This window comes from Balaenoptera ricei, chromosome 7, assembly GCF_028023285.1.
Source record: "Balaenoptera ricei isolate mBalRic1 chromosome 7, mBalRic1.hap2, whole genome shotgun sequence".
NCBI classification, from domain to species: domain Eukaryota; kingdom Metazoa; phylum Chordata; class Mammalia; order Artiodactyla; family Balaenopteridae; genus Balaenoptera; species Balaenoptera ricei.
The window spans coordinates 65766846-65788659 of NC_082645.1; the positions used below are offsets into that span (position 1 = coordinate 65766846).

At 39.7% G+C, this 21814-nt stretch overlaps 1 protein-coding gene across 1 annotated transcript in view; it reads right to left on the reverse strand.

Annotated features, from left to right (window-relative positions):
• The window catches only part of PDE11A (phosphodiesterase 11A), a 423612-nt gene that overhangs the window by 191404 nt on the left and 210394 nt on the right, over window positions 1-21814 (reverse strand). Inside the window, exon 6 of the mRNA XM_059927271.1 lies at window positions 10731-10863. Within this exon, the coding sequence (XP_059783254.1) occupies window positions 10731-10863 (133 nt within the window). The remainder of the gene's footprint in view (window positions 1-10730; window positions 10864-21814) is intronic.

Here is a 21814-nt window from a genome sequence, read left to right on the forward strand (position 1 = left end):
GATCATTGAGGCAATCCCCTAGTGGTCTATTTGTGGCAATGGCTGTTGTTTCTGGAAAGTTAAACTAACCCAGGTTAGTTTATATTACTATATGAAACAGCAAGGCCTGGAAGCATATATCACCCTCTGCAGGGATTGAAGGAGAAGGAGATGGGAGATGAAGCCTGTCGTAGAAGCACAAGACCTCTGAAGAATGAATCCCAAACAGGGTAAGGAAGAAGAAGAAAGTATGGAAGAAAGAATCATCGCTGTGCATCAGACAACCCAAGTCTCCAGACTGCATCAGTTAATGAAGCTCAAAAGTATCTATCGGCCCCTTGACCCCAACGAAGTCACCAAAACTCTTCATGCCTCAATTTTGTCATCAATATTTATCTCCTGCACAACAAACTATTAACGCTGGTTATCTCCAGATTTTGGCATTAGAGCACCTTCTCATCATTTCTTCTTTCTGCTTTTCCTTATTTTTCCAAGTTGTTTTACGAGAATCTGTGTATGAAAGCGTTTCAAAATTTGTAAGGGGCTTTACAAGTGTAAATATTACTAGTATTGAAAGAAATACCATCCCAGAAATATCTGCTCCATTGTTCCACAAGGTCCCTGCTCGATCATTCTTAGATTAAAATTCACATCACTAGAGTCCCAAATATTAGACCATATGAGACTAAGCAGCCTTTCCAGGAGGCTACCATTAAAATAAATACATAATCTAGGGGTGCCTAGTTCTTTCCAATTAAAGATGTATATACTAAAAATTTTCCAAGTCTCTGTCCTCACTGGGTCTTTCCAGTTAATGGATATAATTTAAGATGGTTTACCTCATGGAGCCATCAAAACATACTTGTCATATTTTCCAGACTCTCAAAGGCAGTCGAAGGGAATGTTAAAAGAATTGGTGATAACGTAATACTACTCATTAATGTGCAATGTGTTTTCTTTCCCTAGAACGATATGTGCAACTTTAATAGTAATCTAAAGTAATACTTTATCCCCCAAACACCAATCTACCAGTGAGAAATTCTGGTACTAGGACAAGTGAGGGAGGGGATGTTCTGAGTCAGTCCCCTGATTTCCCTGAAACAACAAAGAGGCATTTCTTTATGCCAACCTCATCTGCACATAGGTTTCTAGAACACTGCCTACAAATGATTCCTTAAATTCCTGACGAAAGCACTCCTAAAAAATAACTGACCTTTGGGCTTAGAGCCGACGCACTGTCTTCCACCACCGATGCAGCAAAGTCTGTTCGACTCTTAGAACCATGGCCCCCTATCTGTCCTCACTACCCACAGCTTCCCCATTGTATAACTTATTCAAGTCTTAGTAATCCTCCTAACTTTCCTCACCCTCCTGGTCATCTGGAAATTTTACATCCATTGTCCAATCTTCCCTACCAAATCCTATTCTCAGGAAAGGCTCTCAGCCTGGTTTACACTAAGTATCAGCAACTGAGAGATTACCGGGAGCAAGTGCATTTCAGCCCTACCTCTTAATGGTTCCATTTTTGCACGTTTCCCTTTGTAACAGAAGCATAACTGATAGACCAGAAGGCGTTACAAAGAATGGAAAAGGAGCTGACCTGCCAGGCTAGCACTCAGCATCCCAGATTGCAGAAGTGCTTTGCTGTGAAGACCTGACAGGCAAAAGGGACTTTAATGCTGTAAGTCAAAGGATCTCAGAGCCTGAAGTCCCATTATCCTTAAGTGCTACAGGACAAGGGTAAGAACTTTTGAGTTGTCTATAACAGGCTTTAATAAAAAAAAAAAAATCAGAGAAAGAACGTCACAGGGAAGAATTGCATGGGATTGAAGAGTGACAGAATTAATATCATGACATCTTAGATTTAACTGTGTAACTCTGGGTATCAGCCCCCATGGCAGAGGAGACCTGGGTGCTGATGGATTTTCCACCACTCCTGAATTTGTAACACACAGACCACCAAACCATCCATGCATAAGGCCTGCCCTACTTTTTAGTTATTTTCTGCTATTCCCCTTGCTGAACCTTTCCTATTTAAATGTTGGGTCCAATTGTTCATTTCTGTTGCAGGCAGAAAAAAACCCTGCATGTAATGGCTCTGAAAATTCTTTCCATAACTATATAAATGGAAGGAAATACTAAATTAAGCAACAGAATAGTATACCTTATATTGAGTAAATAATAGCTTGTTGTGCATTAGTATACTTGTTTTAAGGTGTTCTTTGATGTAGTATGAAAAAAAAGGGCAGAAAGCTTCACAGATGATGTGCTAGAGTGTAACTAATTATTGGGAGTTGAGTTCATAAGCACAATGCTGACTAAAAGCAAGGCCAGAATAATTGTTTCATGGTGAAGGTATTTGTAAATAGAGTATGCACTCCAAGAAGCCACCTGACCCAATGTCAGGTTATTTGCAAATGCAGTTTATATACATGCTGTTGGGACAGTCTCAGACAAGGATATTAGTTAGAATAAAAGCCAACCAACACTCCATGCTGATGAGGGCAATAGAAAGTAATCCATCTGAATTCCCCAAAGATACAGCAAGACAAGTTAGTGTACTTAGATCTTGCATTATTTCAATTCTGGTTTTGAGTAATAGTTTATAGTTTTTAGAGCGCTCATAATAGCCTGGTAAAATATAATTTCACATAAGATATAAAAGGTCTAACATTTTAAAACATCTTTATAATTTTGCCTAATTACAAAAACAATATATGCACCCCTGAAATTTTCAAGTTAAACCAAAATCAAAAGCTGTAATCTTGCCATCTCTAGAGATAGCAATTATTAACAGTTTGGGATAAGTTCTTCCTGATCTTTTCCTACAAATATGTAATATGTTCATACATCAATTTATAATATTCAACAATATATAATTATTCATAAATAACACAGATAATATATTCAACAATATTGAACAATATTCAATAATAATGCCTATTAGTTGTTGGGGATACATCAGTGAGCAAAACCAATAAAATTCTCACCTTCTTTGAGCTTACATTCTAGTGAGAGCAGGCAGATGGTAAACGATACAAAAAAATACATAAATAAATTATATGTTAGAAGGTATTAAAAATTATGGGGAAAAAACAGAGCAGGATAAAAGGGATTAGAAATACCAAGGGCACCAGACCTTACTAACAGGTAACATTTGAACGATGACTATAAAGAGGTGAGGATGTGACCCACGTAGACATTGGAGAAAGAGTATTTCAGCAGAGAAGTAGCCAGTGCAAAGGCCCTGAGGTAGGTGTGTGAGTGGCATGTTCTAGAAATAACAAGGAGACTGGTGTGGCTGGAGAAGTATGAATGAGGGCTGAGGATAGAAAATGAGGTGACATCGTGTAGGGCACTGTAAACCTCTGAAAGAATTGTGAGTTTGGATTTTACTCTTGTGAAATAAGGAGACTATGAAAACTTTGTGAGCTGACTTGTGATACAATATGACTTAAAAATTTAAAACCCCTGGCTATTGTATTGAGGAAAGAGTGTGGAGGGGAAGAGTGGAAGCAGAGAAGTAGATTAAGAAGCTACGGCATGAAATACTCCAGAGATGATGGTGGCTTGGACCTGGGTGGTGGCAGTTGAGTGGTGAGAAATGGTCAGATTTTGGATAAATTTTGCAGGTAGAGCCAATTGTACTTCCTGATGAGTTAGATGTGCAACATGAGAGAATCATGCCTATAACATTTTTGGCACAAGCATTAGGAAGAAATGAGTTGCCTTAACAGAGATAGGGAAACAGAGGAGCAAGCTTGGCAGAAAAGAGATTGTAAGTTCTGTTTTGGACATGTTAAGTTTGTTGTCTATTAGAAAAATATGTACATATATATGTATATATACCCACATATATTATTCTATACATACTTTTAAACATTATTCTAAACATACTTCTCTATGACTTGCTTTTGTTCTTGTGGACATTTTTTCCATATCAGGACATACAGATCACCTCATGGGATATTTTGTATGGACTCAATTTTAGTCTTTATTATAGTGTTGTAGGCAGAATTCTAAAGATACAGCCTCTAAGATTCACACCTGCCCACCATCTACTTTGTACAAATCTGGTATAATCCCCACCCCTCGGGTGTGGGCAGGACTTGTGAATATGATAGGACTGTCACTTCTTTGATTAGGTTATATTATAAGGCTGTGATGGGACAGCCTCTCGTGTGTCACTCCTGACATTATGTAAGCCTCTGTGAGAGCCAACTGGAGTTTCTCCCTTTGGCTTTGAAGAAGTAAGCTGCCAAGTTGTGAGAGGGCCATATGGCTAGTAGTACCTGAGGGCAGTCTCTAGGAGCTAAGAGAGACTTTTGGCCAGCAGTCAGTAAGAAAATGGGAAGCTCAATCTATAACTGCAAGGAACTCAGTTCTGCCAACAACTTGAATGGGCTTTGAAAAGAATGCCAAGACCAAATGAGAATGCCACCTGGCCACCTCCTTGCTTTCGGCCTTGTGAGACCCTAAGCAGAGAAACCAGTGATGCCATGCCAGACTTCTGACCTACAGAAGATAATAAATAGGTGTTTGCCTTAAGCTGCTGAATTTGTAGTGATTTGTTACACAGCAACAGAAAATTAATATACATGATATTCCTGTCAGTGTCTTTAGGAGCCAAGCATGAATACCCCTGCCACGGAGCAAATGACTGATTAGACTACAAAACCCACTAGCATGATAACCCATGAACGTGAGTGTTTCTTGAGCCACTATGAATAAATATAATCATATATTTAGTCAGTCTTTTCTGTCTTGCATTCTTTTTGAGGACTGCAGAATCTTGTAAGAGAATTAGCATACAGTGATCGTCATAAGGCTGCAGAATTTAAACCTCAGAAATTTGGTTCTGGCTTTGTGACTATCTTATATAACCATTCTGTCATAATTTTCCACCCATAAACCAAGGAGTTTGGCCTTAAAACTATGCATGCTATCAAGCCCAGCAGGTACCTCTCTAGGAGTCAAACAGGCAGACAGAAGGCAAGTAATCACCTGCCTCACTGCTAAGTCGTTCTGTTCACCACAAGGAGGGAACACCATTAAATATTTAAAACAATCACAAAGAGAACACACAGCAGGTAAACAACTATGATTACTTGCCCCATAGGCCTCACAGCAAGTGCCTGGGATGAGGTTTACATCACATTAAAGACACCCCTTTGTAGCTTCTATCAAAAGGAAGACCAAGAGTTTCACAACTGAGATTTCAAAATAAGGATCGTTCTCTTGCTCCATATCTTTGGGCAGAGTTTCTGAGGACTTACCAGAAGTTACCACAAGGTAGGAAAGACACAGAAATGAGAAATACAGTTTCCACTTTGTATAGCCAAAGCAAATGTTGATGGAATAAATTCTCTCTTATTAGACACTGGCTTTTAGCCTTATGATTTAAGGACTGGTGGGCTGCTTGGGCCTGGGCAGTACAGCCAGACCCTAAAATCCGATCATACCTAAATGTGCTTGGGTAAGCTGGCCCCTGGATGGCTGGCCAGCCACTCTTGTGAAGAGCCAGGGCCGCATATTGCTGGTCTCCATAGGGGAGGATATGGTGAACATCTCCCCAGAGCAGCCCAAGGCCATAGGACATGCATCCAGCCTTATTCACCTTTGTAGGTAACACCTGCTATTGTTTCTCCTCTGACCAGACAGGAAAAGACCTGGCTTTCTTGAAGATCTACAAGTTATCAGATTACTGCCACCATCCCTTCTTTGCTGTCAACAGTCACCCTTTATTCCTCTCTTTGGCTAGAGACTTTCTTCTTCTTTCCCCACTGTGTCTCTGGAGGAAAAGGACATTGACTTTGGCTTGTCCATGATCAAGGTCTGCTGGTCTGCAGTTCTGTGTAAAGACCTCCTCATTTAGAGAAAAGGACCTGCTTCTAGCAATCCCTCAAGAACCAAAAAACTAGTCCTCAACCAGACTAAAATCTTCACCTGACATTTATATATTTATATATTTATAGGACTGCACGATTTACAAAATATTTATATAGAATTTTACTCGTTACATTATATATGCAAGTAGCATGCCCAAGACTACCCAGCTGGTGAGTGGGGCAGTTGGGACAAAAAGATAGATCTGCCGGACATAAATTCCTACACCTGTGTAGACAGAGGAATGACAGAGTGGTGACAGTTTTCCAGGCAGCCCCTGAGCAGCTGGTCCCCATGAGAGGCCACTCGGGGAGAGAGAACTGAATTAGGAATCAGAAAGCCCACAGTCTGTTCTGTGCCCTGTCTTGAGGATGCTGTGTGGCCTTAGGCAAGTCACTTCAGCTCTCTGAGCCTGTTTCCTCACCTGTAAAGGAAAGAAATCTCTAATATGTCTATTAACTGAAAGTTGATATATCTACAGTATGAAACCCCAGAATAAGGCCAATCTACTTTGGGGGGGCTCTATCCCAGGTCACTACTGTCTACTGAATTGGGGTCCTTCTTCATGTTCAGTGAAGAGAATTCAAACTGCCAGAATTAGTCACTGAGCCATTGAGAAATTTAGGATAGATACCAGTGCTCAGGATATAGACTTATGTTGAGAAAATCTATATGAAAAAATAGGAAATGCTTTGAAAAGAATTCCCCTTGAAACTTCTCTGCAAATTATCATTTTTGTTAACCAGTCTCAAATTATTCAGGGAACTCAGTGAATGTAGAGAACAAAAATGCACACAGTTTCCCCAGTGGAGATACCTATTGGAGATAATCCATTAATCCTGGATTTTAAAAAAATGATTTTCCTTATATTCTACCACTGATAAACAACTACTTAGTTATGATTACTGGGAAAAACTATGGACCCATATACCAGACTCAAGAAGAGAGGACGCAAACCTTTGCAAGAAGACAGCACAATTCTAAAAGGTCCCCTCTGTCTCTAGGATAATTCTAGAATTACCTTTAGTGAAAGGGTGAAGCAATTCCATTTTGTCATTGTATTTTTTTTTCTTGAGGGAAATACTTAGTATGTTAATGAAAGATATTATCTGAATTGATTGTCTTTATCTTATCATCTACAACATCTTATATCAGGCTTGTAAGGAGAAGGTTCAAGCCTCTTAGCTTCTTGAGGGAGAGCTCTGTGGCTCAGTCTGGAGTTTGTTTCATTCATTAATTAACATAAGCAGTTGACACCTGTCACTGAGGCAAAATATTCTTGAAAAGGGAGGAAGCCTAAACAGATAAATAATTTTGCTTTTCCTGGTGTGATACATCACACACACACACACACACACACAACATATACACATTTGTAGGACAAATCTATTAACTACCTATATTTAGGCAGAATTCTCTCTCTCTCTCTCACCTCCATCTGTACTGATTAATTCTTTTCCAATTTTTTCCCCCTCAGCATGAGAAGGGGAACGTAAAGTAATTTTATATTTCAGTACCACAGAAAGAGAACTGTAAAAATCATGGTATACTGCATCTTCCGATTTGCATTTAAAATCTGGTATTAGTTGTGTGGAAGATTGGAAGCATTTTAGGTGGAAGGTCAAGAAATAATGATGGTCTAGGTACTTGCTTTATTTTATCATAGGGATGAAAGTGACTTCACAAAATGGTCACTGCTTAACCTACCACAGTTTACTGTCTTCAGACATCATTGCCTCTAACTACTGGATCAGGGCATGAAATTTTTATGCTCAGTCCCATAGAATTAACTGTTGCATTTTTGCTTGAGAGCCCACAACATTCTTTTTATAGATCAGCGGGCAGGCTGTCTTACTGGAATGGACTGTAAGTGTGGAGGAAGACGTGAAATGGCTATATCGCTCATCAGGAAGAGATGTGGTAGGAGTCTGCCTGTAGACATAAGGATATGGGCTATTCAGGCTCACTATATTGTATCAGCAAGAAGTATTCTTGAGACATATACTGGTTTTCATAAGAAAAAAAGTAATGATTGGTCAAGAACTTTTTATTCCCTGTTAAAGGTGAAGATACCTGTAGCCTATGACCCAGCATGTCACTCTCCTAGGTACAGACACTACAAAAACTCTTGCACATGTGCACTTGGAGACATGGACAAGAATGTCCTTGGCAGTTATGCATGTAACAGCAAAACACTGAATCCAAATGTCCATCAACTCTGCAGTGGATAAAGTGACACATTCATACGATGGAATACTTAGGAGCCCTAAAAATAAATGAATGAATTACAAATGCACATGACTCAGGAATTTATGTTGAATGAACAAGCAAGCCACAGAAGAAGATATACAGTATAATTCAATTTATATAAAGTTCAGAGACATGCAAAATGTAAAATATGTAATAATATGTAAAAAAATGTAATAATATATTTGGCAGGGATTCAAACATATGTGATGAAACTATATATAAAAGCAAAGGAATGTTAAATTAGGATAGTGTGTGGGAAATAAAGGAGATTGGATTAGGGAAGAGCAGTACAAGGATTCAAAAGTAATGATTGTATTCTTTTTCTTAAACTCGGTAGTGGGTGTTTATCATGTTTTGTTACACTTTTGCATATGTCTTATGAACCAACTTTTAAAATGGTGTAAATTTGTTGACTCTTTTTGCTACCCCAGAATTTGACTTTATGGCCCCAAGCTCAGAGCAGAATAATAGCAATCCATACCAAATTTAGCACTATAATTTGGGGTAGGAATCGACCATCATCTCTTAACCTCTAATCTAATATGTTGACTTTGTAACAATGAATTGGCAATTAATGATTTTTTTCTGCATAGCTAGCCTTTCAGTTTGTTCAGCTGTTACTGATGTTAGTAATAGAATACTGAGAGCATTTCTTCATAAAACTGTGTGTTTAGAAGTCTTTTCTTCAGTATCCTCTCTCTAAAGTCAAGAAGGAAAGAAACATAGCAAAAGGCAAAACTTCATAACATCAGTCTTAACCCAATCATAATGTTAACGCATATAAATATTGACACCTATAAATCATTTCTGCTCTACTAGTCACAGGACCAAAGTTGATGGTATTCTTCCTTACAGGAGGAGAACTAAAGAAGTTCTGGACTGTGTACTTTCCCAAGGAGGGTATGTCAAAGCTCAGAAATACTGCATCAGAACTGACGAGAGCTAGAGGTTGGTTAGCATTGGGGCAGCTAAGAGAGCACACTGGAGAGACACCCAACTCGGACAGGGAGTTCATGAAAGGATGTCCAAGATACAGGCATCTCCACTTGATGCTGAAGAATGAATAGAAAATACGTAGAGGATGTAGCCTGGGGAAAGAGAATTCCAGGCAGCCACAGAGATGTGGTAAATTTCAGGAATTTAAGCTTTCCACGCAGAGATCTGCAAAGATCTGAATGAAGTTATAAATTTGACTTGGATTCCAGCCTCCCAACCATTGCTGTGTCCCACCCCAGACATAGGAGACAGCACAGGGCAGGTTTCAGAGGCAGAGCTTTGGAGTCTGAGAGACTAGGACTGAATCCTTGTCTGTCTCCAGAGTCGTAGACCAGCTCTCATTTCTGATTAAATGTTCAGTTATTATTATTGACCTAACCTTTGTTCTGAAGCCAGTGTGATCTTTCTAAAGTATAACTCCTGCTTCTCCCCCACTTGCAACACAACTACTGGTTCCCCATTGCCCAAGTTAAATACTCAAACTTCTTAACACGGCTTTCAAAACCTTTGGGCGATCTGGCCCCTATTTCCCTCTCCCACCTCATCAACCTGGCCCTCCAGCTACATTAACTCATCTCCATTCCCAGACTCCTCATGCTCTCTCAGCCTTGCCTGGAACACACCACCGTCCTCACTGCAACACTCCTGTTACTCTTCAGACCTTAGCTTTGTAATGTAGTAATTTAATCTTGTAACTTATTGAATGCACACCACACACACATGGGTGCACACACACACGTAGAGACATTTTATAAATTCATGTAAATTTATCTGGATGATACTCCATACCACCTTAAAAGTTAGACTTCTGCCAAGTCAGAATCTATATTAATATATTCTGTACATCAGCACAATGTGCCTTCATAATTAACATTAAACAGTAACAGAATCCAACGTACTCTTTCTTCGGAGCAATCTTTTAAAATATGGTAGTTGTACTAGCTAGCATCTATCAGGAAATAACTACGTTACATACACATTTTTATTATTAACCATTTCATAGTTTAATATAAACTATGTTTAATATAAAATGTGCATGAGTATACTTAATGCATGGGTTTACTTATATGTTTAATACAAAATGCTCCCAATCATAAAAGAGCATCAGACTAGAGGACTAAAGAATGTCTTTAGCAGTTATGTGTGTAACAGTGAAACACTGAATCCAAATTTCCATCAATACTACAGTGGATAAAAAAAGTGACACTTATTCATACAATGGAATACTTTGCAGCAGTGAAAATAAATGAATTACAAATTCATGTGACTTAGGAACATATATTGAATGGAAAAGCAAGTCACAGAAGAATACATACAGTATAATTCAGTTTATATAAAGTTCAGAGACATGTAAAATGTAACAATATAATTGGCAGGGATTCAAACATATGCAGTGAAACTATATAGCCATTTTGCCACAAATCAGGGTAGAGAGAGGAAGCTTTCCTGTCAGTCAGCAGTAGGCGATGTTAAAAATCAGATCACAGGGGAAAGATTTAGAAGAATTGCCAGTAAATTCAGGGGTTGCTATCGAGTTGTATGATGTCCCTTTTTTGCTTCAGCCAGCAAACCAGGGTAACAACTGAACCTTAAGACTGCAACCAGAGGCCTCCTCTTACCTCGGCATCAAAGCGGGGATCCTGGTAGGCATCGCTGATGTTTACTGGAAGGCCTGTAGAAGCCACCAGCTCAGCAACACTGTTATTTATTAGCCAGTCGGAGTATGATGATTTCTCCATGCTTTCTTTGAAACTATCAGAACATCAAGGCAGGCAGTAAGAAAAGAGAAAAACATCAGTTTACCTGAAAGCAAACCCTATAAGAGTACACTCATAGCAGGATTACCTACCCTCATTAAGAAGGGGTAAGTGACCTTAATCACAGAACAATAGTGAGGTAATTATAAGCAGCTACTTCAAAACTACTTACCTGCTATCATGTAAAATAATCAACTCCATGGGTAGAAATGATAGATCCTCTATGATCCAGAGGATAACTCTAGGTTGTATTTAGGCCCCAAAGCAGGCAGACATAAAGCAGATAACCAGGTAATGACCAAAACTGACGATAGGATGCCAACGCCATGGCATAATAAATTCCACTGACCTTCCTAGCTTGCACCCCCTAACTAAGCAGACCAGATGTTTGATACCAGGGAGAATTAAACCTAAGGATGGAGAAAAATCCGGAAATAAATTGAGAATTTACAAAAGTTTAAGTGTAGCAAAAGAGCACGTCTAGACTCAGTGTTAGTGTTTTGTTAACTATTTTTGTAGTTTCAGAGTATGTTTCTTAACAAAAACACACTTCCTACTTACAAAATCTTACTGGAAAATCTGTTTTAACTCTACCCTTAACAATAATAATTTAAAATAATCCATATTTGATTTTAACAAGGAATTTTATGTTAAATGATTTTGTGAACTTTCCCTTGTGTCACTTTCACTACTTCACTACAAATGTCAAATTTACAGAAATGCCGTAAGAATTAGTAAGATTCCTCACTTCATCCCTCCTTTCCATCATTTCTTCCCCCGGTGCCTACTGAGCACTGCCACGAGCTGTGGAAATGCAAACTTGAGCACTGTTCAAATTAGCAATATCAAGGAAGATTTTCAGGGAGGATGTTAGATTTGTGGCTTGACCAGTAATAACTGAAATTATGTAAATGAATGCAAGTATACAGGGCAATGTTTTCCAAACTACATTCTGTGGAACCCTGGGTTCCTGAAGATGTTAATGAGTGTACTACAGTGAGAATAATAATTCTGTTGACTTTTTAATCTAAGCTGCATTATATGTAATAAAAACACTAAATGCTGTGCACAGTCATTGTTATTATGCAATAATGTGCCTGTGTGGAATTTGTGCCATACTGGGAATGCCAGAAACTGACATGGAGAGGCCACCAGATGTGTGAATGAGAGGGAAGCACAGACATCATTTACCATCATGAATGTATCTCATCTGTAATGACTGCTGGTCTGCGTCTGATAAATTCAACATATATTTGGGAGGTTATTCAGCCCTTATTGCATATTAAACGTTACTGGTACATAAACGTATTCCCTATGGATCTCTGGCTGAAGATGAAAGCGTTAATAAAAAGCAGAGTCTTGAATTTCTCAGATGATGGCTAAGTCAAAGAAGGAAAAAGACTGAGGACTTCAAAGGAAGATGAAGCCTTTATTTTCTCAAACAAACAAAGGAACAACAAAAAAGTCCACGTTTTATTTTCTCTTTGCTGTATTCTACCCGTGAGAAGTGAAATTTTACATTGTGCTGCAATGAAAGCAAAATACAGGAAGAAACATAACAGTGCACCTGATATGAGGTTTCAACTTAATGAAGTCACTTGTCAGCTTATAAAAGGGTGTGATTCAATGCTGATGATTTCTTGCAGTGATTAATCAAGCTGTCGATTCATTCTGCGCTGCCTGTGTACCACAGGTTTTGTTTACGTCTCTTCTGTGATGAAACAATGTGGAAAATGCTGACCTAGCGTGTGGTGGGAAGAAGAGCTGTACAGGACCCTGGGGACAAGCCAGGGAGGGAACCTGCGAAAGAAATGCTGGGGTACGGGGAGGCTGAGGAGGGGTAACCGAGAACTAAGGAAGGAACCAGCTTTATCAACAAGTATCAAAAACCTTTAAGTGGGTCTCAGGATGGGCAAGAGTTCAACAAGGAGAGATTGGAAGGGTGAGGAAGAAGGCACCCATGGAGGAGGAAAGAGCAGGAACAAAGGTCATGAAGCAGCAGAGTACAAGGGTGTGCTCTTGGAACACTGATTAATCGCCTTGGAACACGGGACGCATACTGTAGGGGAATAAGACTGAACAGGAGGTCAGGGCCCAAAGGTGGAGGCTTTGACCACGGAGCTGAGACCTACGTTATAGGCAATGGGGAGCGATGTAAGAGTATTGAGCAGGGAAGTGACAGGACTCGAGCTGTGACCTTAGGAAACTTAATCCAGGGAGAATGAGCAAGAAGAACTGGCTAAGAGAGGCTGAAGGTGGGGAGAGGTCCTGGCAGACCAGTTAAGTTGTGCAGTGGGAGGTGACGACGCTGGCCACTCAGGAGCTACTGCAGACGATTCCACAGGGCTTGGTGGACAGGCAGCAGTGCCTTACATTTTGCTGATGTATGCCTGTGGCACTATTGGCAGAAGGGAGTTGTTTAGAGGACTGGGGAGATGAGGGAAGATAACAGACATCCTGTGAGCCTGGAACAGGTTATTCATTGTTGAAAATCCAGGACCAGAGCCCATATCAAGTTTTCAGGACTGAAAGTACTGATACAGAGTTGGGGCTATCTTCAGGGAATATAAAATGGATGAGATCACTCAGGGAGAGAATATATAGGTATATCTGTAGGCGAAGGAAGGAGAAGAAAGGCAGTAATAAAGAGGGAGGGGATAAAGAGGAGAAAGAAAAAAGGGAAAACAAATTAATCATCACCCACGGTGAGCCAAGGGAAGCTGGATGCTTACCTAACTAGTTTGTTTTGTCCTCACATAAATCCTATGAGTACAATTCTCTACATTTTACAGATCAGAAAACTGAGGCTCAGAGATGCTAAATGACTTTCCCAAGTGGAAATAGGATTTTCAGCTAAAGTGTGACTCCAAAGGCCCAGATTATTCTGTTTACCCTGTTGCCTCTCTGGGAAGAAGTCGATGGGTAGGAATAGAGCAAGAAGAGTAGGTTTTCACTAAAAAGAAGGGAGGCCAGTCAACATTACAGAGGGTTTCAGGGAGAGGCTGCAGGTAACAAACACTTCAGCCTCAGGCTGCAGTCAAGGAAGAAGGAGGAAAAAACACTGGATTTGACAATCCAGAGCTTTAGGTCCCTACTTACAGAATCCCCAAAGATGGTGATGGAAATGCTTACTGAGCAGGGGCTCCTGGAAGACTCCTTCTAGATATAGAGCTGCTCAGAATCTGGCTTAGTGCAGGCTGCACATGTACTGAAATCACTCCAAACTGCAGACAATGCAAAAGCATCAGCCCTGGGCACAGGCACTGCTGAGGTGGTTTCTAGAAAATATAAGCTATGGTCTCTGTCCTATGAAGCTTGCCACTTAGTCGGGGAGGTGAGAAATAAACACGCTGACATTAAACAATGCACTATTTAAATACCCAGTTCAAATTTCAAATGAAAAATTTGTCACATGGCTGTGTTGACTAGTTGCCAAGCCAATTGTGCCAATCATGAATGAGGAAGAAGTATAGGGAGGGAGAAACAACTTCAGGTGGGGCTAAGGCTTCAGGTGAGGCTAAGGCTTCAGAGAGGAGATGAGATTTGAACTGACCTAAAGCTGCAACAGTGCAAACAGATTTTCTGAAAACCACGCCTCCATTTTCTTCAGTTTAATCTTGCCTAGGTACATAAATTAAGGCCCAGGGGGACAGGATGGTTAGAGAGACAGTCAGGAAGGTTATTAGTCAGTCTAAGTATTTATATCACATTCTGGCCTTTGTACCATTCAACCTTCCATGATTCTGGAATGCAGAATCATGACACTGAGTTAGAGCTTTCAAAACCTTGCTTCTTTTCTTTTAAAAAAAAAAAAGGTAATTTTGTTTTATGATTAAGACTATGGGTTTTAGAGTCAGACACACTGACTTAACTTGCCTCCCTTGCCACTTCCAAGCAAAGTACTCTCAGACAAGTAACTTACATGTCATCTGTAAAATGGGTATAATACTACTACTTAGTTATTGTGCAGATTAAGGTAATAATTTATGAAAGTACTTATCATATTATCTAGCCATAGCAAACATTTTTTTTAAAGTATCAACTTTTTAACAACTTCTAAAGTAAATTCTGCATGTGACAGTACCCCTTTGGACATTTCAGCAATGTGGTGTTGTGGGTTTAATCACAAAGGAAAAGGCCCAAATTATTTCTACTTCCTGAGGGACACAATCTAGCTTAAAGGATCAGTTCTTTCATAAAGGTCCTATAGGTCAACTCCTCCTGATTTATGAGGGCCCTTTTATTCTGTGTGGTTTACTCCCTTTGACTGACTGCTGTTGGAATAGAACATGGTAAGATCATGGACACAGCCATGTATATTATGCAGGTTCTGCCCTGTACAGGGGTGCCCTGTCAAAGTAATGAATGGGGCTGAAATCTAGCCTGGTTGCGCACATTGGCTTAGAGCTGCATCCATTTAGAGGGAGTACCTTTTTTCTAATTCTCACAGAGACACTGTAAGGGCTGAAAATGGCTCTGCTTCAATCTCTTCTTCAACACACATGACAAATGGACATCAATATCAAACTGAATGCCTTTAGTGACAGGGAACTCATTACCTACAAAAATATTCCATGCCATTTTGTGGCAGCTCAATCTACTTTCCAATAATCACCATCTTTTGCTCCCTGTCCCGTGGTTTGCAGCCACAGAGCATGGATCTCATTAACTGACAGCCCTTGAAATATTCGACAATAATTAACATGTTCCCTATAATCCTCCACCTGAGATCATTCTTTTCAACTTATCTCCAATTCCTTCAGCTACTCCCCTTGTGGCATAGCTTCCTTATTCTCATCCTCCCAGTCCTAGATGCGTCCGAGATGGTTAATAGCCCTCTTGCGTATGAAAGCCAGTCCGGAACAGTCTTGGCCATGGGGTCTGAGCAGCATAGAGGTGGGATGACCACCTCCTTCATTCTGGATCCTGTTCCCACCAATGAGGCTCAGGATTAATAGTTCCTAATAGCTCTTTTTTAAAATAGGTTTTTGAAAGCTTAAATTAATATCCCAAATTGAATTAACCAACTTTCTAGAGCCCCCAAAATATGACCAGAGATATCAAAGGTCAATAAATTCAACACTAAGGTTTTCAATTTGAGCCATAATCAATCTAGGAAGAGTCACTGCAGTTTGGAAACACATCAATAATTCGATTACTCCACAGCCTGTGAGTGCAGATGAGATCATGTCAGCTCAGTGGATCTTAGCTGCCATGTGCATAACTGCAAAATAACCAGTTAGGTTATTTTAACTGTTTAAAAAGTAGACCTCCTTAAGATCAAGATTAGTTTAAAATAACAAGCAAATTGTAAAGTAATCCTTCAGCTTGTATTTTACTAGAACCAGGTGCATATGAAGGTGTGGGTTTTTAAGTGAGTTTCCTGTAAAGAGCTACAGTTTGATTCCTTTTCCTCAGTGGTATCTTGCTTCCAAGTGTGAGACTCATACTGACTTCAAAAAGAACTTCATGAGCTTAAATATATTGACTGTGGAGGGATAAAAGAGAATTGCCCTATTACAGAAAACACATAATTCCTGAAATGTGGCTGTCCCAGAAATGAGGGCCAGTGAGATAGATATAAACCTCGGGGTTGACAAGGTGCAGAGCAGCATAGGAGAGAAATCGATACAAGTTAAACAAAACCAGACAAAATAAAATACCCCCGGGACCAGGAACTTTGCCATCTTCAATTGTCTGAAAAACCTACCTTGGCTAAAGGTTCAAACACAGAAAATTGTATGAAAATAAACTTAAGACTATTTTTTAGAATTAATTCTCAAAACAAGTCTCTAAATTAGAAGACAAAATATCTGAAGAAAATAATACTAATCATTAGACTGTGTCTGTATTGACGGTTTTGTTCTCAACACTAGAGTTCACTCTAGTTTTCACTAGAGACTCCCAAGACTTCACTTTTTCAAGAATGACCATTGGTTGGGCCCCTACAAAATGCTGGAAAGTAGTGGGTGAATCTTGCATGAAGCAATCAAAAAGGGTCTTTTCCTTTTTGCTGAAAGGAGTTGGTCAGCTCAGCCCTGACCATCCTTATATATATGTATATATGTACGGAAAGAGGTATAGGCAGGAGCAAAAGGGGTCCCCACCTTCAGGGAGCTCACAGTGACAATGGATTGTGACGTCCTAAGGAAGGATGTACAAGACATTACGGGAACAGAGAGAAGAAGGGTCAGTTCTGTTTGGGCTGGGAATGGTATTTGGGAACTACTTCGCAAAGGAAGTTGGTATAAGCTGATTTTTGTAGGATAAGTAAGAACTCATCAGGCAGAGAAAGAAGGTGAAAACAATTCAGACAAAACCACAGCAAGAGTAAAGCTTTAGAAGTGTCAGGTTTTCTTTGTTGATATGACGAATAGCAGAGCTAAAACTTAGGCTAAATGGTAGAAGTGATGAATAAGGCTACAATGGAAGAGGTCAACCTGTATATTCTGTGGCTCCATGCACAAACACAACCACATTTATACTACTGATGATTCCTGCACGGGTATCAGGAGCCCACTGAGTCCTGAGTTCCCTACATATGCATCCAAGCCCTATCTGGACACTTCCTCCTGGTTACCCACAGGCACCTCAAATTTAACATTTTCAAGACTGAACTAACACACTCTCCTTGATGTGCTAACAATCATTAATAAAAACTGTGACCATTAACTAAAAATAGATCATTGGGTAAGGAACAGAAGTTTCAACACAGACACAATCTATTTTCTCATTTTCAGGGAATGATTGATTGTCAATTAACCTTGATAGTGTGAATATTATCCAGTGGGGGTAGGATTCAGAGAGGCGAAGAGTCAGGAACTCCAAGAACTCTTTAGGACAGATATTTCTTTTTCATGCTTTGTAAACAAAAACTGATTTTTTTATCTACATGCTGTGCCTGGTACTATTTTCCATCTTGCTTCATTGACTAGAGGTCAGTCTGAACTTTGGTTCACAAAGAGATATTCCCCGCCTTACTTCTTCTCAAGTAAGCCTGCCTATCCCTGGGTCCTTTCTGAAGCTTCGAGCTGTGCAACATTATTTGAAGTTGTCTTTCAATGAGGAGATTAAGGAACTAAGTCAATATCAGTGGGACTTAAAGCTAGGACCCCAGCAGGAGAATCTCAAACACCTAGGTCTAGGACATTAATAATTTCCTACTGGCTTCAGTATATCTTTGAAGGTTACCAAATAAGTCTTTCAGACATAAAGGGTAATGGGAGAGAATGTAGTTAGCAAGTAGAACCAGCCTGTCAGTTCTTATACTGTGGTGGGAGAGGAAGATTCTCTAAGTTGCAGACCTTCCTGAATTTTATCATGACCTGGACCTGTTAATGGACTTGCCTTTAAGGTCTTGACTGAGGACACTTCATCACACGCGTATTTCTCTCATTTCAAGCATTGTGTTATCAGAAATGAAGACATGGAAACCAAATAATACATTTTCTATCCTTCATTTCCTCAAGCTGTACAATTAGAGTGATGAGATTTATCACCACAAGGAGCTGGTGTCACTTTGAGAAATGTCTTGTGCCTCTCAGATGGGTGTCAGATGGCATTACTGTGAGTGGTTGGTTGGTGTCTACAATTTAGCATCATGTGGTGACAACTGCTTGGTTTCATAGCTGAGCAAAGCTGGGTTTTGGGGGTTTTGTTTTTGTTTTTGTTTTCTTTGTATCTTGGCCCAACATTTCCTTGCTGTGAAACTACAGATAAAATTTTAACTCTGATTGTTAGTTTCCATAATAGAAAATAGGGGAAATATAGCCCATTTTACAGGGCTGTTTTGAGGATACAATAATATAATGTTGAAGAATGCATGACACATAGAAAGTTCTCAATAAGTATCAGTTCCTTGTAGGCCAAAGATTTTTCTTTTATTAAAAACACTAGGTGAGACATGCTCTGTTTAACTGCTTATCTCCTGGGGCAGGAGAGATGTTACTGTTTTTGGCTGTGGCATCGTTGTCAGACTTGAAGAAAAAATGTGCTATGATAATAAAGGACAGAGTTAAAATTCTCTCCTTCTAGATGTGTCAAGTAGCCCTACCACACCTCTCTTTGGGGCTGCTGTGGGCACCTCCACCCATCTGCTCTGGATTGAGGGCATACCTTCCCACAGGTCCTGGGCATATGTCTACACAGTAAGAAAGAAGTAGACTCAATGTGTTAAAATATTAACTAAGGCATGTTAAATGAGAGACCTACAAAAATGAGAGAGCCAAGCATAAAAACCAATCATTAAGAATTCTGAGTTGCCATGATTCTGTTTACTGTGTGCCATCAATCTGAGGCACAGCTGACCTACATAGCTACTTTATTATGTTCGATCTCAGTATTTATTCATGTGCCTTGTTGTTCATGGGATATTTGTATAGCTTTAATTCTCCTCTGTGACAGTTTTACTAGAGTGACAAGCCCACTGGCCTGAAATAAATAGGGGTAATGAGAGGGTTTGTCTTTCATTTGAGTCTTCATGTTCAAAGGTAGGAAAAAGAAATTAAATGTATTTAAGAGGTGAAAGTTAGATGCTTGGGAAATATGTCTACTTGAGTTTCCTAAGATTTTGGAAGATACAAACCCTTGTTACAAATATTTCCTCTCCTTCATTGATGTTTAGTTCTTAAAATTAGCATCATGCAAACGGGGTGTAGACACATACATTACTAGTGCCATGGAGGGTATTCATAAAATAGGGTTATCTGGGGGATTGGGGGCCATATAAGCCCCAAAATATCAAAGTGATACTATCCCTGCTCAGGTCAGTGTGTAAACACTCCATCCTAATGACACTCTGTATATTTTTAGGGAAAGGAGCTAGGAAGTATCTAGGTGACTATGTAACAATGGAGCTTCCTGATAAAGAAGAGGCCTTGGTACCAGAGCTTAGTCTATGGTACCAATCTGTCTTCCATTAAACTAATTCAGACCTGCTGAAATACCTCCTTGCTAAGCAACCGAAAGGGAGTTGGGCCATCTGGATCTTTCATTCTTCAATTAACAACATTAAATATTGGCAGAATAAGCTTCAGCAGCCCTGAATTTGCCACAATAAACAGTCAAAAAGAATGTCTTAAGGTTCTTGTTTAAAGGAAGTTACACAACAAAAGAAATCTTACGTTCCAAGATGACTGGTCATGGTGGTGACAGTGCTGTTTTCATGTTTAATGTTTTAAAGGTTTTCTTCATTTCCTTGAAATCAGAATAAGTAACACGTTTTTATTTCTACAAAAACTCCTATCACATGCTTCCTAGCAGAGGTACAGTCAAAGAAAGAAGACCCATGAAGAAGAAAGTAAAAGAAAGAAAATGTATTCATGACATACTGTGGGAGTATTCTGTCCTACATCAGTGTGTAAGTTTGTCTAACATTCCCTATTACTCTAGGTAATAGAGAAATTTAAAAGAAGGTAAGAAGAGGACAGACCTTCCAAACTGGCAGAGTAAAGCCCACTAAAAATTTGTTCCTCTATAAAAGCACGAGAATACTAGCAAAAATTGTCAAAATCAACTTTTTGAAAACCCTGGAAATTAAAGAGAGGCTTACAAAAATCCAAGGAGTCTTTATACAAGAAAAACAGTTCAATTTCTGTAAGGACAGTATGTTGTGTGGCATTTATTTTTTTTAATATTTATTTATTTATGGCTTGTTGGGTCTTTGTTTCTGTGCGAGGGCTTTCTCTAGTTGCGGCAAGTGGGGGCCACTCTTCATCGTGGTGTGCGGGCCTCTCACTGTCGCAGCCTCTCTTGTTGCGGAGCACAGGCTCCAGACGCGCAAGCTCAGCAATTGTGGCTCCCGGGCCTAGTCGCTCCGCGGCATGTGGGATCTTCCCAGACCAGGGCTCAAATCCGTGTCCCCTGCATTGGCAGGCAGATTCTCAACCACTGCGCCACCAGGGAAGCCCCTGTGTAGCATTTTAACTTACCTTATTCTCATCTCCCTCTCCCTAGCTCTGGGGTAGTGGTGAACACGAACAGATTCATAATCATGCTAGCTGTGAAAACCAGCAGCCAAGCAGCCACTGGCAGAAGAAGAATGGGTTTGGAGCTCCCCCAAATCCCATCCCCACAGAACTGTCATTATTTGACATGTTTGGCAGTTCCACGGAAACCTCCACTCATAGAGCTTTCCGTTATTTAACCTGACTTGGAGCTTGCTCACTAAGAATAGCCTTTATCCCCAGGTATCTGTGGAAAAACAAAACAAAAACAAAAAACCAGCAGCAATTGTTTAACATCACAACTGCCTTAGGCAGAGAAACAGTTACAGCTAACAAGAAACTGACCAGAAAACTTAAAAGGAGAAGTGCAGGAATAAGATATTCCTGGGGAGGTTTGAAAAGTTCTGACATATTCCTGGAAATCTAGAGTTGTATTTATGCCCAGGAAAGACCTGAGAAGGCCCTAATCTCCCACCTCTGGTTGACCTTGAAGTTCTGTGAAAGCAGAAAGTGAAAGCTAAGTAAACTTCCTATCAGAGAATTGAAAGTATCCCCCACATGAACACAGATCCCCTCAGATAGGCTGGAAGACTTATTGGTACAAGTTTTTTGTTTGTTTGTTTTTAAGAAAATCTCTGTCCAGTCATTAGCTGGCAAACTAAGCTAACTACGTAGAGAATTCAGTTGCCACACACAACAAAGATAGTTCATGAAAGTCACTAAACAACAAACAACAGAAACAACAACAGAAACAAATAGAAAGAACAACAAACCCTGGATGGAGTGAGTGAGGAGCAGATTTTATTTCCAGAGTTTCCACATTATATTATTTAAATTATTCAGTTTTCAACCAAAACAGAGAGAGAGAGAGAGACAAAGAAATAGGAAACTATACAGGAAAAAGCAGATGGAAACTGTCTCTGAGTAAGCCCAGATGTTGGACTTACTAGACAAAGACTTTAAATGAGCTAATATAAATATGTTCAAAATACTAAAGGGAAC